Raw genomic sequence first — 15,637 nt, 5'->3', positions numbered from 1 at the left:
AAAATCAGCCACACAAGAGATATTATATAGAGTAGAAAAATGAATTATAACTCTTAACTAATTAGGAATTATTATTAATTCGAAATTCCTATTTGTATTATAATTAAGTCACACTTAATTATTTAACAAATGAATTTCATAATTAATATTAGTAAATTCGAATATCAGTATTTATCTAATTAATTAAGTCATACTTAATTAATATTATAAATAATTCGAATTACTTTAATATAATTTAAATCCAACTTAAATTAAATAATCCTTCAAGCATTCTTAGTGTGTGACCCTATATGTTATTATTACGTTGGCAACGAATTTTAAATCTAATTTAAAATCGTAAACAATGAGCGGCATCTAGTAATACATCATTACTACCCAAGTAATAATAATTGAATCGGTGGTCGATTAAACCTTTCGTGTATAATGTACAATGTAATATAATCCCTTTAACCAAATATTATAGATTAAACTAGAGGCATGTTATGTGTCATCCTCATCATAGTTTAATCTTGTTTTCCTTGATCAATGAGTAGACTATCATATCAAATCAACATTTGAGTGTGGTCACGCATTTCATAGTCTAGCTCACACAAGAGACCAATAATATCACTACTAAAATAGGAGGGTTAAATCACATCTTGATCATTCATATATCTTATACGATTCATAATATACCCAATGTGCACTTTTATCATTACCCGGACAAGGATAACTTTTAATGGAATCAATGTATATTAATTCTCATATAGAAATATAATGACTTCTGGTCTAAGGACCATTACATCATTATCACTGTGAGAATTACTTATGACACAACAGACATGTAGAATCTCACATCTGGTCTGTCCAGCACCATGTACATATAAATATGCCCGTGTCTTTGACTTTAGTATCACTATACCTATGATCAATGAGATGTGATCATCAGTCAACAAACACACTAGTCTTAATGCAATATTATTGTCCCTTAATAATAATACTCGACTAGGGATCTTTAGGTATATTGATACTATTCTCATAATCTCATTTCTAAGTCACGTACTTAGAGATATAGAATTACATATCATATTCCAAGGACATTTATTAATCTAACATTTATATCGCAATAAATTAAGAATTAATAAATTATAAAGAGAATAATCGATTGGGCATAAACATTAATAATCCTAATGTCTTAAACTAAAACATCATATTGTTGTCTCTAGGGCACAAACACTAACAATCTCCCACTTGCACCAGAGCCAATCACCCATGTATCTAATACTCATGGAACTAGTATAACCACCGTGCTTTTGCTGCGACAAAGCCTTAGTCAGTGGGTCTGCAACACTATCATTACTATGCACTTTGCATTTATATCTCATTGATCATTAATCTCATTAATAAGGTGATATCGCCCAAGGACATGCCTAAACAGTCTCCTTGGCTGTTTCGAAAAGTATCAATATATTCGGCTTCCATTATAGAATCATTAATGTTCTTAATGTGAACCATTCCAGCTAACATAACATGTATTTAGACAAAACACAAACTAGACATAGATACATAATCATCCTTGTCTATCCAGAAATTAGGTTAAGAAACTAGTATCAGTGTAACCCTTTACAACCAGTTCCCTATCTTCTCCATATACCAAAAATAAATCTGCAGTCCTCTTTAAGTACTTAAGAATATTCTTAAAAATAATCCAGTGACCCTCACCTGGATTAGACTGGTATCTGCTCGTCATACTCAAAGCATACGAAACATCATGATAAATACATAATATTGTACACATTATAGATCCAATTGCTAAAGCATATGGAGCTTTCTCAAACGGCCCTTATCATCTAATGATTTAGGGGAAATTATCTTTTGAGATCACTATCCCATGAGACATCGAAATATATCATTTCTTTATCTCCTACATCCTAAAATGATGCAATATTTTATCAATGTATGTACTCCAACTAGGTCGATTAATCTTTCCAATCTATCTCTATAGATCTTGATCCCTAATATATAGGTAGCATCGCCTAAGTCTTTCACCGAGAAACTATTTCTCAACCAAGTCTTAATAGCCTGTAGAGAAGGTATGTCATTCCCTATTTGTTATATGTCATCTACATATAATACTAGGAATGTCACATGGCTCCCATTAACCTTCTTGTAAACACATGGTTCATCTTCATTTTGAATAAAACCAAACTCTTTGACCGTTTCATCAAAAAGAATATTCATTCTCCTTGAGACTTGCTTCAATCTATAAATAGATAGAAGCAAATACAAACTATCTTAGCAAACTTTGGATCGACAAAACCCTCAGATTGTATCATATATACATCCTCTTCAAGGCTCCCATATAAGAAAACAGTTCTATGACCCATGCCTGGGAAGTATTGGAGGAATGGAACCTAACCACGCCTAGGGGACACAATTCCTAGGCGTGGTACAAAACTTGTCTCCTAGGCGGGGGTGACCCACGCCTAGGAAGTACTGGAGGAATGGAACCTAACCACGCCTAGGCGACACAATTCCTAGGTGTGGTACAGAACTTGTATCCTAGGCGGGGGTGACCCACGCCTAGGAAGTATGCAGGGATCGCCTAGGAAGTATGCAGGGATCTAACAGCGCCTAAGAGATAACATTCCTGGGCGTTGTTGGTAACATGTCTCCTAGGCGGGGGTGACCCACGCCTAGAATGCATGGCACCTTAGAAGCCCATTTTATGAATTATTTAATTAATCAGAAAATGGGCTTAAATCAGGAAAATTGCTAAAAATTCCCAAAAAATAGGGAAAAACAAGCAAAAAATCCCAAAAATTTAGGAAAATTAGAAAATAATTTTCAAAAAATAATTTTTGATAAAATATTATTAAAGAAAAAGTACATGTGAGTATCAGAATATTCCTGTAAATTAGGAAAAAACTCCATAAATTAAGGGAAAATTCCTGTAAATTAGGAAAAAATCCCAGAAATTAAGGGAAAATTCCTGTAAATTAGGGAAAAATCTCAGATTTTAAGGAAAAATTCCTGAAAAATACCAAAAAATTCCTAAAAAGAAGGAATAAGGTAAGGAAAGTAATAGGGAGGTTCTAAAACAACCCTGAAGCCATGTGCAAGGCGAATCGTTGTAAATGTGTAGGTCGCTTCACACTTTACGCAAAAACGATATCCTGTAAGGGAACAAATGAACTTAAACTTCTGCAAAATCTTTTACGGTTTCCCAGAAGTTGGGGGGTAAATGATATAGGGTTAAAATTAGCCTAGAAATATAATTAATGTTAAATTAATTAGACCTGATACGGTCCAATAACGAAGCCCAATTAGCGAGGCCCGAAACCCTGATTATTTATTAATTTCGTAATTAATAAATAGGAAAGATTAGCAACTCATTAAATGAGTCTAATCAGTGACATAAATCCATAAAAGATAGCCGTAAGGGCACATACACCCACAAGGAGTCTGATTCCTTGATTCTAGGACTTCAAAGTCTATCCAAAGTCTGAGACTTGTTCAACATGTTTCCTAACCCTAGTCCAATTTAAGGACTCTCAACATCTATATAAGGGGTCTCACCCCTTCTCTCAGAACTACATTTTTTGGCTTGATTCTCTAATTCACAGTGATACGTAGGCATCTCGTAAAGGCAAAGTTAAGTTACGAAACACGAGAGCAGCCATTAAAGGTCTTGAACTTCCGAACCTTAGTAATAAATACACCAGTTAATACACCCTTAGTTTTTTGTCTATAACACTAATATAATTTCTAATGATTCAGCTACTTATCACTTTTAAATTATTTATTTATTTTAAATCATATATTACTTATTTTAAAATTTTCAAAACGGACACTTAAATTTCTTTAAAAAATGTTTTTAGAATTGCAAGTCGAGGCAATGGAAAAGTCTAACGTTCAGGTTCACTTTCACGTGAAATCTCAAAAAAATTATAAGGTTATATATGTAATTTAGATATTTGAATTAGTGAAGTTAATCATAGTTAGTTTAAAATTGGTAAAATTTTTGAATATAGGATTTGTTTACAAATACAATTATACATGTAATAGATTTACCAACTTTGAAAGTGGGGCATATATGTAAAAAAACCCATATATATTCAAGCTAATTCCTAAAATATAGAGTTAGATATCACAAATTTATTATCAAAATTTATTTGGAATAAAGTGACATGATATTTTTTATAAATGAATCTGTGAGCGTATCATTGCAAACCATTGGACCGTATTTTCTGAGGCCCAGCAAATAGTTGGATTGGTACATACTCTATTTGACAAGTTAAATTTTGAGGCATGTGCGAAACAACAAAGGAATGTAAATCACGAGGGTATCGGCCGAGTCAGGCGGAGATCGATGTACGAATTCACACAGAAAATCAAACATTTAATCACACCCGTTAACATGTCAAATCATAATGATCTTAATTCTAAGCTCTCGCAATCGTGATGTTGTCATTCAATTGTATTATTGGTCAACAAATCCCCCCTCACCGGACCCAACTTTGGACCCCACAATTCAGAGTATTCTAATTATTTTATTTAATACTCCCTCTCATGATTACATACTTTTTAACTTTTATTCAAAACAAATTTAAAATTTTAAAATTATAAGCATGTGATTAATGCACTTAAAATTAAGTTAAAATGACTTACATAATGGGCCAGAGGATACTCTTTATAGCATGTATGTGCTATTTTCGGCAATTTATTTCTTTAAAAATATGTATAGGACATATATTAATTATATTTAAGAATAATAAACATGACCTCTTTTTCAATTTGTAACTTAAAAGGTTACAAATTTCCCTATTCATAAATTTAACAATATGACAAGGAGTAACTAATCTCCGAAACATTTTTCGGAGGATCGTCTGTTTATTTGAAAAAAATAGAATTTTTTTTGTGTGCTGGAAAATAAAAAAATAGTTGAAAATGAGCAACACGGGGAAAAAAATAATTCTCGGTCTATCTGCAAATTATGAATGTTTCATGCACCATGTTTTATGCACCAGCGTAAATGGGTGGACCCAATTGACTTGGGTCTTACGCCGCAACATTGTATGCGTCTCGGAGAGCCTCCCGGCAATTTCCCACTAATCTCCGCTAATGTCATGAAGGGGAAATAGATAGACAAGTAACCTCGTATCCGTCTCCGCCCCCACTTTAAACATTCACTTTTATATTATTTTTGTGTAAATCTCCTTCACAATCTAAAATGAAAACACAGACAACTAATCTCGTATCATCATGTCCGATCCATCTTTAAATATTAAAGTTTACACCATTTTACTGTAAGTTTCCTCTCCAACCTAAAATTACACCATTTTAGTTTCACACCAAAAATTATACCAAATTTTATATATTTTTTATAAAAGTTTTATTTGAATTTAACTCTTAAATATTTTAAATAATATGATTCCATGATAAATACATGATACACCGATATGTTTATATTTTTTTTTAATTGTAGCCAAGTCACTGCATCAAACCCAATATGTGAATTAATAGTTTACATTATTGCGTTCTAATTCAGACTTGTTACACCAACAAAATTTAACTAATTAGTTTTAGTTTGATTATAATTTTTGTAAGCCCGGATAAAGAGTATATTTTGTTTTAATCTAGATAAATATGATTTCGTGTTAGTTGGTCGAATTATATTTTAATTTTGATCTTGTTATAATTTAGATCAATTGTATAATTTTTTTTAGGGTGGATGAATATTTTATGTTAGTTTGTTTTAACCCAGTTAAATAGTATATCTTTTAGCTGGATTTTGTATTTAATATTTTATGTTAGCCTAATATCAACCAAATACAACTAATTATATTTAGTTTAATTTAAATTTTATTATATACCATGGATTATTAGTGCATTTTTTTTAGCCTGAATGAAAAATGTAGATTATTTTGTTTTATCTCGAGTCCATTCAACTGAGCGGTAAATTATCTTCTGATAGTATAGATATAGATATATAGAAAATTTATATAATAGATATTATAATATCTATTTTATAGTTTAATTAAATATTTAATAAATTGGTCGTTATAAAAAAATTATTTTAGAATTTAATTTAAAATAAATAAATTAGTATAATAAGTTGACTTCAGTATCAATTAGAATAATATATACATCAATATGAATTAAATTTAAATTTGTAGAAGACTTTACTTTATTATCAAATATAATAATATAAAATTAATAAAAGTCGTCAATCGTAATGTTACCTCGTTTTAGACAAATTTTACAATATGTTTTTGGAACATCTAACACCGAGTAGTACTGTTTGTACAACACTTCAGAAAGAAAAGATCCATTCTTGTAGCCTATGTGGGGAAGCTATAACTGATGCCTGTTGGGGGAAAGGGGGATTGCCCAATTTTCTTAAAATAAAGACATTCTCCGCTTTATCGATTTGACCCAATAAACGCAACTTTTTATATATCCGGTTTTATAAAGTAAATATGAGATTCACGTATTTTTAGTATTTAAAAGTTAAAAAATTATTAAAAATACAAATTTTCTAAATGTATGTACAATTTTATCATCTTTTAAAAATAACTGCAAAAAACGCTTTGTAAAAGAAAAACAATAACATTTACAATCACATATATAATTTTTTTGAAAAAGTATACAATTTTTTTGATCGTATTTGAGATTGAATCGGATTGCATTTGAAATTGCATATAGCTGCAGTGAGTTACAAAATCGTATTTTTGTAAAATAATATTGAAAAATCGATTGAATAACATATAAATTATCACTAATAATATACTTGATTTCGATCGATTCAGTATTACTAGCCCTCCCTCTAAATTAAGATAATATATTTCGTTACTTTCGAATATTTGATAGATCTACTGATTTTACACAATGCTTCTTAAAAGTTCTTAAATTACTTTCCTTCATCTAATCTTCAAATTATAATTCTTCCACTTTGCATGTAGTAGAGTGAAGAATTATATTCATGTTGTGATTGTATCTTCATGCAAGGATATAATCGTTTATTGTCCAAAAAAAAAAGGATTAGCACTAATTTCTATAATTTGAGCTTAATGATTGAGTTTGTGGCTAAATGAATTAGATTTGACAGGAGAAGTCAACGCGCCTTCGGTTCTTGTCCTAATGGCTTGGGCCCTGGGGTCAATTACTAAGTTACACGGTCTCACAGACCTAAACGACGTAACAGTACAGTTGTACGAGTAAACAGGCCTAACATTTGAAAACAACAAAACAAGATCCCCCAGTTTCGCATCATTTAATCGGAGGGCTGAGATCACTTTAGTTTCAATTATGATGAATTGTCCGGGTTCTTTTGCCACGTGCAATTTAGGGCTATATAAATATGTTGAATGGAACCCCCTTCACTCTTCACTTCCCACTTTTCTCCCAAAAGAAATAGCCATATTCTGCTTCCACTTCAAGAAAGCATATTTTATACTCTAAGAAAAATCATACAATATATTAGTCTCTCTCTCTCTCTCTCTCGCACACGCATAGTTGATCAGAGATGGAAAGCTTGGATGAGTATAAACTGTACTGGGAAACCAACAGATATTATCAAGCTGAAGAACTTGACAGGTACTACATGAGCTACCTAGTTATTTATTTATATTTTGTTACATCTAGCTAAAATCAGCTTATGATCTGTTGCAGTCTGGTACTGGATGAGACATTATCGGCATATTACGATTCGAGTTCACCAGACGGAGCTCAGTCATTTTCGGCACCCAAGAACATAATTTCTGAGAGAAACAGAAGGAAGAAATTGAATGATCGACTTTACGCTCTCCGTGCTGTTGTTCCTAACATTACTAAGGTATACACACAATTAATATCTTCATCCCCCGCTACACTGCATTGTTATAGTGCAGTAAGATCTGCTTACATCTAACTTATACGCTAATTTTGAGTTGTCCATAATTTGAATTTAACTAAGACCATCAATTCTCTACTTGAAATATATGAATTGATTAATATTGAAACAAGTTTCCCCATTTTTAATTATTTGATAATGAAAGCACCAATCATTCGATTATATAACCCTAATTTGTTTAATTAAAAAATGTAATATAACATGGTGGTTGTTTTTTTGGTAAAATGTTAGATGGATAAGGCATCAATTATAAAAGATGCAATAAGCTACATTCAAGAGTTGCAAGAACAAGAAAGAAGAATTCAAGGTGAAATAACACAGCTAGAGTCCATGGCTTCTAACAAAGACAACTCCTTCGACGAATTCAATCAAGCAGCAGTTACTACGTCATCCAGTGCATCAAAGAAGAAGAAGAGAACTGACCAGCAGCTCTTCTCCAATGATACCGGAGGTTCCAGATCATCACCATCACCATCACCTGTCCAAGTCATTGAGGTGGGTATTAGGTCTTTTTCTTTTACACATTTCCTTAAAATATATTATCAATTTGACGAATTATTATACAGCTAGTGGCTTGTAATTATAATATTATCGCACCCGAGTTCCAGAAGAGGAAAAAAATGAGTTGAAAAAAGAAAGAAACAAGAGTAAAAATTACATAGTTGTAACTGAATTTTATCCAAATTAGTACTTTTATTGTCCTAAAATATTGTCCGACAATACTTTTATTTTTCAGCAAGTTGGCTAATATGCCACTTTTTCTTTTATCACTATTTTTTCTTTTTCAAAAAATAAAAAAGATAATCGAGGCCAATTTTAAAATATGATCATCAAAATATTAAATCGGGTAAAATTCAGTCACACCTTTACAGTTTACTTAAGACATGATTAAAATAGACTCAATATTTTACTGAAAACATGATTCAAATAGATTCAAGATTAGTTGATTAGCCATAGATGAATGAATTAATTGGATTTGATTGGTTGCAGCTAAGGGTGTCTTATGTTGGAGGAAAGACAGTTGTCGTGAGCATTACATGCAATAAAAAGAGGGACACCATAATAAAGCTGTGTGAAGCTTTTGAATCATTGAAGCTTAAAGTCATAACTGCAACCATTACCTCATTTTCGGGGACCCTGTTGAAGACAGTATTCATTGAGGTACGAACATATGCAACCCTTGGTAGTTGATAATGACGCATATGAATAGAGTAAATTAGATGTTTATTTTAGATGTTGATATGATTTGTCTTCTGCTTCGGTGGGGTTGGGGATTTTATTTATAGTAATAGGAAAGCCACTTTAATAAAGCTAAAATAGTAATTATTTATCTGATATCAATATCTGATGTGTATGCGTGTGCATCTATTACTGGCTATGGTTTAGAGTAAGATATATGGCCATGTGGATGACATTTTCATATATTAATGATATGTTTGTTTGAAGATTAATTTAGGGAGAAATTTTTAGATAGAGAAATCCCAACAAAATTTCTTCAAAAAATGCTGATGCGTATATAGGAAATAACAACTTTTCAAATCATAATATAAGAGTCCGTGTGCATTAATATACGTTTATAAATAAAAATATGAGATATGTTTGTCACTTTGATAAAAAAATTGAATTTTTTTTGGAAAAACTCTGGATTAACCGGTCAAACTATGGCTATAGATTTTTGTAAGTCGGTACAAATTGGTTAAAGTTCATGTATCAAATTATAACTTATCGGTAATTTTTGAAAAAATTGAGTAATTTATCAATAATTTATCAACAATATATAACCGGTCAAATACTTTTAACAAGTTTATTGGCGATTGTACAAAAATCGGTCAATTTCTATAACTAATATTAGAATTGTTTCGAAATTGATTATCCGAACAAAATTTATCTTCAGCATACATGTTGCTCGTTTGGTTATTTTTTGTATTTTTTTGACTGTCTTTTCATTAAAAAATTATGTCGTCCGATAAAAATAATTAATTTTAAAAAGCGTGCTAGAAAAATCACATAACAAAAAATTTAAAAATATCGGACATAGATATCTAGATATTATTAGTGTGTTACCATTGGTCAAAATTGGTCCCCGCGCATCTGTTTAAACTTCAGTAAATAAAAGCTTTTTATAAGGAAATTATTGTCACAAACTCATAGTCCCACATTAATGAATGGAGGAGGGGCCTGCAATATGAAGTGCTTAACAAACTTGGGGGACCCAAAACAGCAACAAATTCTATGGTTCACATTATCAGTTATATTACTCTGCCATAACCATTGTACTCTTTTAAGCTCATCTGTAATGTGCTTCTTGTTTTTGTTATGCATTTCCCCACTTAGCTTTTTTTCATGTCTCACACATTCAAACTCATATTTAACATGTTTTTCATCCAATACATATTAAATATGTAATTCCCATGCATTTTTTTTGTCCTTAATTATGTATATATGATTGCAGGCAGATGAGAAGGAGATGGATATAGTAAAGACAAATATTGAAACTGCAATTGCAGCTCTTAATTTTCCGCACAGTCCAATGAGCTGCTAGAGAAATAATGGACCTGGATAAGTTTGTGTTCTGTTTAAGTTATAGCCTTTCTTAATTTCTAAAGAAGGATAATTCCTGCTTCTCATTATCATTGGAACTAAAATAAATCCGTGTACAGTTGTTTCTTTAAAAAGGCTTTGCCTTTGGTATGTGTTTCATTTTTCAGTTCAAATTAAGTATAAATTATTACATGATAACTTTAAATATATATTAAGAGAAATGTAAAATAAGCAATGGCAAAAATTAAGCAAAACTATCATTTATCTTCACTCTTGTTTGTTTCCGTCGCGTCTATTTGTGCATTATCATTGGTTGAACCGAATTATAATACACTATAATCATAATTATTACGGTGTCATATTATTAAATCTCCCGATTCGAATATATTTTAAAAAATAAATTGGCCTCCGATAGTTTGGTAGCTAATTAATTATTTTCACGATAAACATGTGTTCAATTAATAAAAATAAATTGATAGGCGAAAAAGTACCGAACATTATAAGAAAAAGACTAAATTCGACAGAAAAAATTCGGTCAAATTTAGCTAAATCGGCCGTGCGAGGTCAAATTTACCTACCTTCAACCGATTTTGAATCGGTTGTAATAAAGGGAGTCGAATTTAGAAGTTCGATCGTTTTTAACTAAAGTGGACAGTCTAATTATGACCAAAAACTTATAATCGTTTGAATTCAACTGCAGAAATTCGACCGAAGCCAAACCCAATAGGATTCCAAGAGAAATTCAATATCAGCTTGAATTAGCCAATATCTGAATCCTTCCAGGAAACAAATTTAAAAAACCAAATCCGAATAGAAAAAAGACAAAAATCAAATATAAATAGGAAAATAAAATCCTAAGTGCTTAAAACAAGAAAAACCTTTTCAAGTGAAAGGTAAAAACTTGCAAGCAAAATTTGAATTAATAATTATATAATAATCAGCTACTTGTCCAACTTCATGCATCGCTCCTTTATTCCTTGTTATCCAAGTAAGCTGCATAACCCATGTTTGCGTCCTCTCCAATTGAACATCACCACGAGCACACATAACCAAATCCAAATTAACATATTCATTCCTTGATCCTCATCATTCTCCTCTCCTTTGAAGAAAACTCGCCCTCGAGTTCTAAAGTATTTAAGAATAAGCACACAATGAGGTGATTTCTTATAGAACTTGAAAGCCTTAAATTTCAATTCCATCAGCAATAGCTTTGGAAGTAAACTCGAAAGAATAAGATAGTTTGATGAGATAGGTGCATTCAACAAGTTCTCTACCCCCAGAAAATCATTGTGTTCCACTAGGATGATGTTGTTTTCCTTGTACACAACCTCTTTAGTTTCGAACTTCTCCTTTAGTATCTCTTCTCCTTCAACAACAAGATCCGCAACATTCTCCACACCGACACAGTCTTCTTCTTTAGTTTCTTCTGAAAGAGTGAACTCGTGAAGGGAAGACTTCAATTTCTCGTCTTTTTGAAAAGATTCAAATTCCAATGCAAGATTGCATACATCATTAAACGAGATATATGGACTTGATTTAACCTTTCGATAAATAGGCAAATTCAATCCACGAATAAATCTTCCAATTTTAATTATTTCCGTCTCCTCCAAGTCACAAATAAGGCGCAATCTATAAAATTCAGAAGTATACTCGGAAACACTCATAGTACCTTGAGAGAGGGATGTCATCTTCATTATACATTTGAATTTATAATGCAAAGGAATATATTTTGCACGAAGTTTCTTCTTCAGAGATGTCCAAGTCATAATCTTTTCTTTTCCAGATCTAACTCTTTTTATGTTTAGATTATCAAACCACAAGCCTGCTTTCTTTGTAAGTTTAAGCGCTGCAATATTGAATATTCTCATCTCAGTCCAACCTGTATAAGCAGAAATCTTGTCGACTTGTGTAACCCATTCAACAAAATCATCTATGCTACCCAAACCTGTAAAATAACCAAGCTATATACCAGGATCATAGACTTCATCACTATCTTTCACCTTAATTAAAATTTTATCCCATGCATCAAACCTCGATTCCGTTGAATTAACAAGCTTTTGAGTACGTTTATCAATCTCATCCAATTTTCCAAGTAATTTTCTGAGCAATTCATCCGTAGCCATAAGAAAAATCTGGAAAAAAAAACTTGATGAATAGTACCCGTGAACAATGCCGATGAACAGTGCCCGTGAACAGTAACTCGTGAACAGTGTCAATGAACAGTACTCTGGAGGCGGTCAAATTTGATTTCACCAGAAATTTGACTTAAAATTTCTAATTTTCTTTTAAAATTTGAAAATCGCGCCAAAAATTTGATATAATTTGAAATTGCCGCCTAAAATACTAAATTCCACTGTAAGTGGTAATTTTTGAAATTCAACCGCTTTTAGTGAAAAATTAAATTCGACTATCTTTAGTCAAAAAGTAAATTTGACTGTTTTTGGTCAAATATTAAATTCGACCGATGTTTATTGTAACGATTGGGATCTTCGCGATATAATTATAAGAATAAAATATAGTTCAGTGATATATTTGTGGATTATGTGGATTTATGAGTATAAAATATAAAATTATATAATTTTGTGGTTTGTGTGCAATTGTTGTGAATTAGTAAAAGAGAAATTAAAAAGGTCTTGTTCCAATTTGACGAGTTACCAAAGGGTCTAAGCTATGTTTTGAAAGCGTAAAAGTGGATTTATTGAAAAGAGTGGGAATAAGAAAATAAGTGGATTATATTGAGATACGAAAGATATCGAATCCTCTGTGTGTTTACGTTGTATGGATTCGTAATTGTGAAAGCTATATTATTATTTGAATTATCGGGTAATTGTTGTATGCGTAATCAGTAATTAAAAGGGAATTATGTTAGGATGTATAAATACGAATTCTGGTGGATAATATTATGTGAATATGTGTTATTTGATGGTTACGTGTGTAAATCTGTGATTCGCGAGTTTTTAAATATTTTAAAGAATTTATTTCGTAAGAATAAGAATTATTTGATCCTTATATATTTTTATAAAATTACCAGAATATGATCAAAGTGTGAAATTTATTTTGTTATCTTTAGTATAATCCTAGAGACTTTTTTTAAAAATGAAAATTTGAACTATTTTAAGATCATGGTATTTTTAAATAATTTTTCAAAATGTATTTTTATTTTATTGGTTATCTTGCACAATATGAATAAATTAAATCGTCCGCTCAAATATTATTCTAAAAATATCAAATGATAGATATTTTCATAAACTTTATTTTAAAAATAAGTTTCATATTTAAAATGTCTTTTTCCAATTTATTATATGATTTACCCATTTGAATTTAGCTTTATTTGAAAATCAATAAATAAATTTTTAAGAAAATAATCGTGAAATTACTGGAGTGCCCCTGGACTTATAAATCCAGCAGGCCACCCCCTCCCCCTTCTTTTTTTTTCTTCTCGTCTCTCTCTTTCTCTCGAGCTCTCTCTCTCTCTCTCGTCTTTCTCGGTACTCTCCTTCTCTCTTCTTTACGTCACTTGATTCTCTCTCATTTTCAACTCTGAGCTCATATTCGTGTTGGGTTTTGCTTCCTCTCCATGTGTATGTGGATGCATATTTATATCCTTGAGTTTTTTTTGAAACCCTTATTCGAGTCTGATTCGGATTCTATGAATTCCTAGTCGAATTTGTTGGGTTTGATTGCGATTGTGATGACCAGAGTGTTTGTACTATCATTCAAATGCATCGGTGAGGTTTCGTCGAAGCAAACCCCGATTTGGGGCATCTCCAAGACCTTCCGCCGTCGGTGATGAGTTCCGGCGAGCCGACGATGGACTATGATGCTTGCCTGAGTTCTATAATCTATATTAAAGTGAAATTATTTGGTGCATGTCGAATTAATATAAATTCTCAAAGTATTAGTTTCGAAATGTTAATTTTATAAAGTTGAATTATATATTCGAACTTAGTTTTTCGATTTGAGCTTATGCATGTTAGGTTGAATCATTATGGAGTTAATACTTGATTAGTCGAATGTATTTAAGAATTTAAGAATCGAAATATCATTTATTTGGGTTGATGGATTCGAGTTTTTGAAATAACTCGGGTGTAAATATGTGATTTTACGATATATGAGGTGAATATATGATAAGTTAGATTTGCATGCGTGAGATGTGATTTCTATTGTTAAAGTTGATCACTAAGATTTGTATTCGCTTTTAAGGGAAATAAGGATTCGAGTCTTGTATTGTAGTTTTGATTCGATATGCTAAGTCGTAACTCGTGCGATGCACATTTGTTTTTATCATTATATATTGTAAATTATAATTTTAATATGTTTCTAGCAGGATTCGAACCTTATACCTCTTAAATAATAATAAATTTTAAAGACTAAATCTAACGGTTCTCGTCGATTTGATCTGACGGCTCTGGATTTAATGACCAAGGACCAACAACCAAACTTTTAATTTTTCTCTTTAATATAATATTATAGATATATATTTATATTTATATAAGTTAATATTTATATATATATATATTATTTAATGAATAAAAATGACAAGAAAATGAATGACGAACAATGTTGCCCTTGTATAAAGTCGTTAGTGCTAGGAAGTGATTAAGTGTGATTAATTGTTGTTGAGAAAATGTGTTAACGTATTTACGAATACTTCATGCCCGATTTTCGAGAGAAATTATATATATATATATATACATATTTATAAGGAATATAGACGGTATATTTTAATGAGGTCTGAATATAGATAAATCATGTTTGATTATGTGACCACGTGATTACTTGTAATGTGTAAAGTGAATGAATAGTCATATGTATATAATGTATAAAGGTGATTACCTATTATATGATATATGTGGTATAAGTCTAATAAGAAAAGAAGATAATGCGTTTGGCGTAGAAAGTTAGACGTTCTGAGAAACGTCAAGAGTTGATAAGGTTTCAAATTATGGTTCATTTTGTATTGTAGATTTGGAAAGCGAAGGCATTCAGGCTAGGAAAAGAAAAGAGGTCTTTGGTGGCAGTATCTCAAATCCCGTGAAAAAGGAAAGATTTGTAAGGCAAGTAACTCTGCCCAGTTATTGAGATTTGATCATAGAGAATTGTTGATGATATGCATTGATAAAGTAAAGGATCTCCTTAATATTATTATTGAACCCTGTTGATAAACCATGATATTAGTTCATTTGTTTCAAGTACATATACCCTGTTTTTATTTCTTACTAT

At 31.2% G+C, this 15,637-nt stretch overlaps 1 protein-coding gene across 1 annotated transcript; it reads left to right on the top strand.

Annotated features, from left to right (window-relative positions):
* The first annotated feature begins 7,367 nt into the window (after positions 1–7,367).
* Positions 7,368–10,645, top strand: LOC141708743 (transcription factor bHLH35-like). The gene is made up of 5 exons (XM_074512508.1): positions 7,368–7,578; positions 7,654–7,816; positions 8,105–8,368; positions 8,864–9,034; positions 10,326–10,645. Exons 1-5 carry the CDS (start codon positions 7,508–7,510, stop codon positions 10,413–10,415), a joined length of 759 nt encoding a protein of 252 aa, XP_074368609.1. The 5' UTR covers positions 7,368–7,507; the 3' UTR covers positions 10,416–10,645.
* Positions 10,646–15,637: the final 4,992 nt, after the last annotated feature.

This window comes from Apium graveolens, chromosome 2, assembly GCF_009905375.1.
Source record: "Apium graveolens cultivar Ventura chromosome 2, ASM990537v1, whole genome shotgun sequence".
Taxonomy (NCBI): domain Eukaryota; kingdom Viridiplantae; phylum Streptophyta; class Magnoliopsida; order Apiales; family Apiaceae; genus Apium; species Apium graveolens.
Note: the sequence above shows the minus strand (reverse complement) of the source record. Positions and strands in the feature narration are given on the sequence as shown.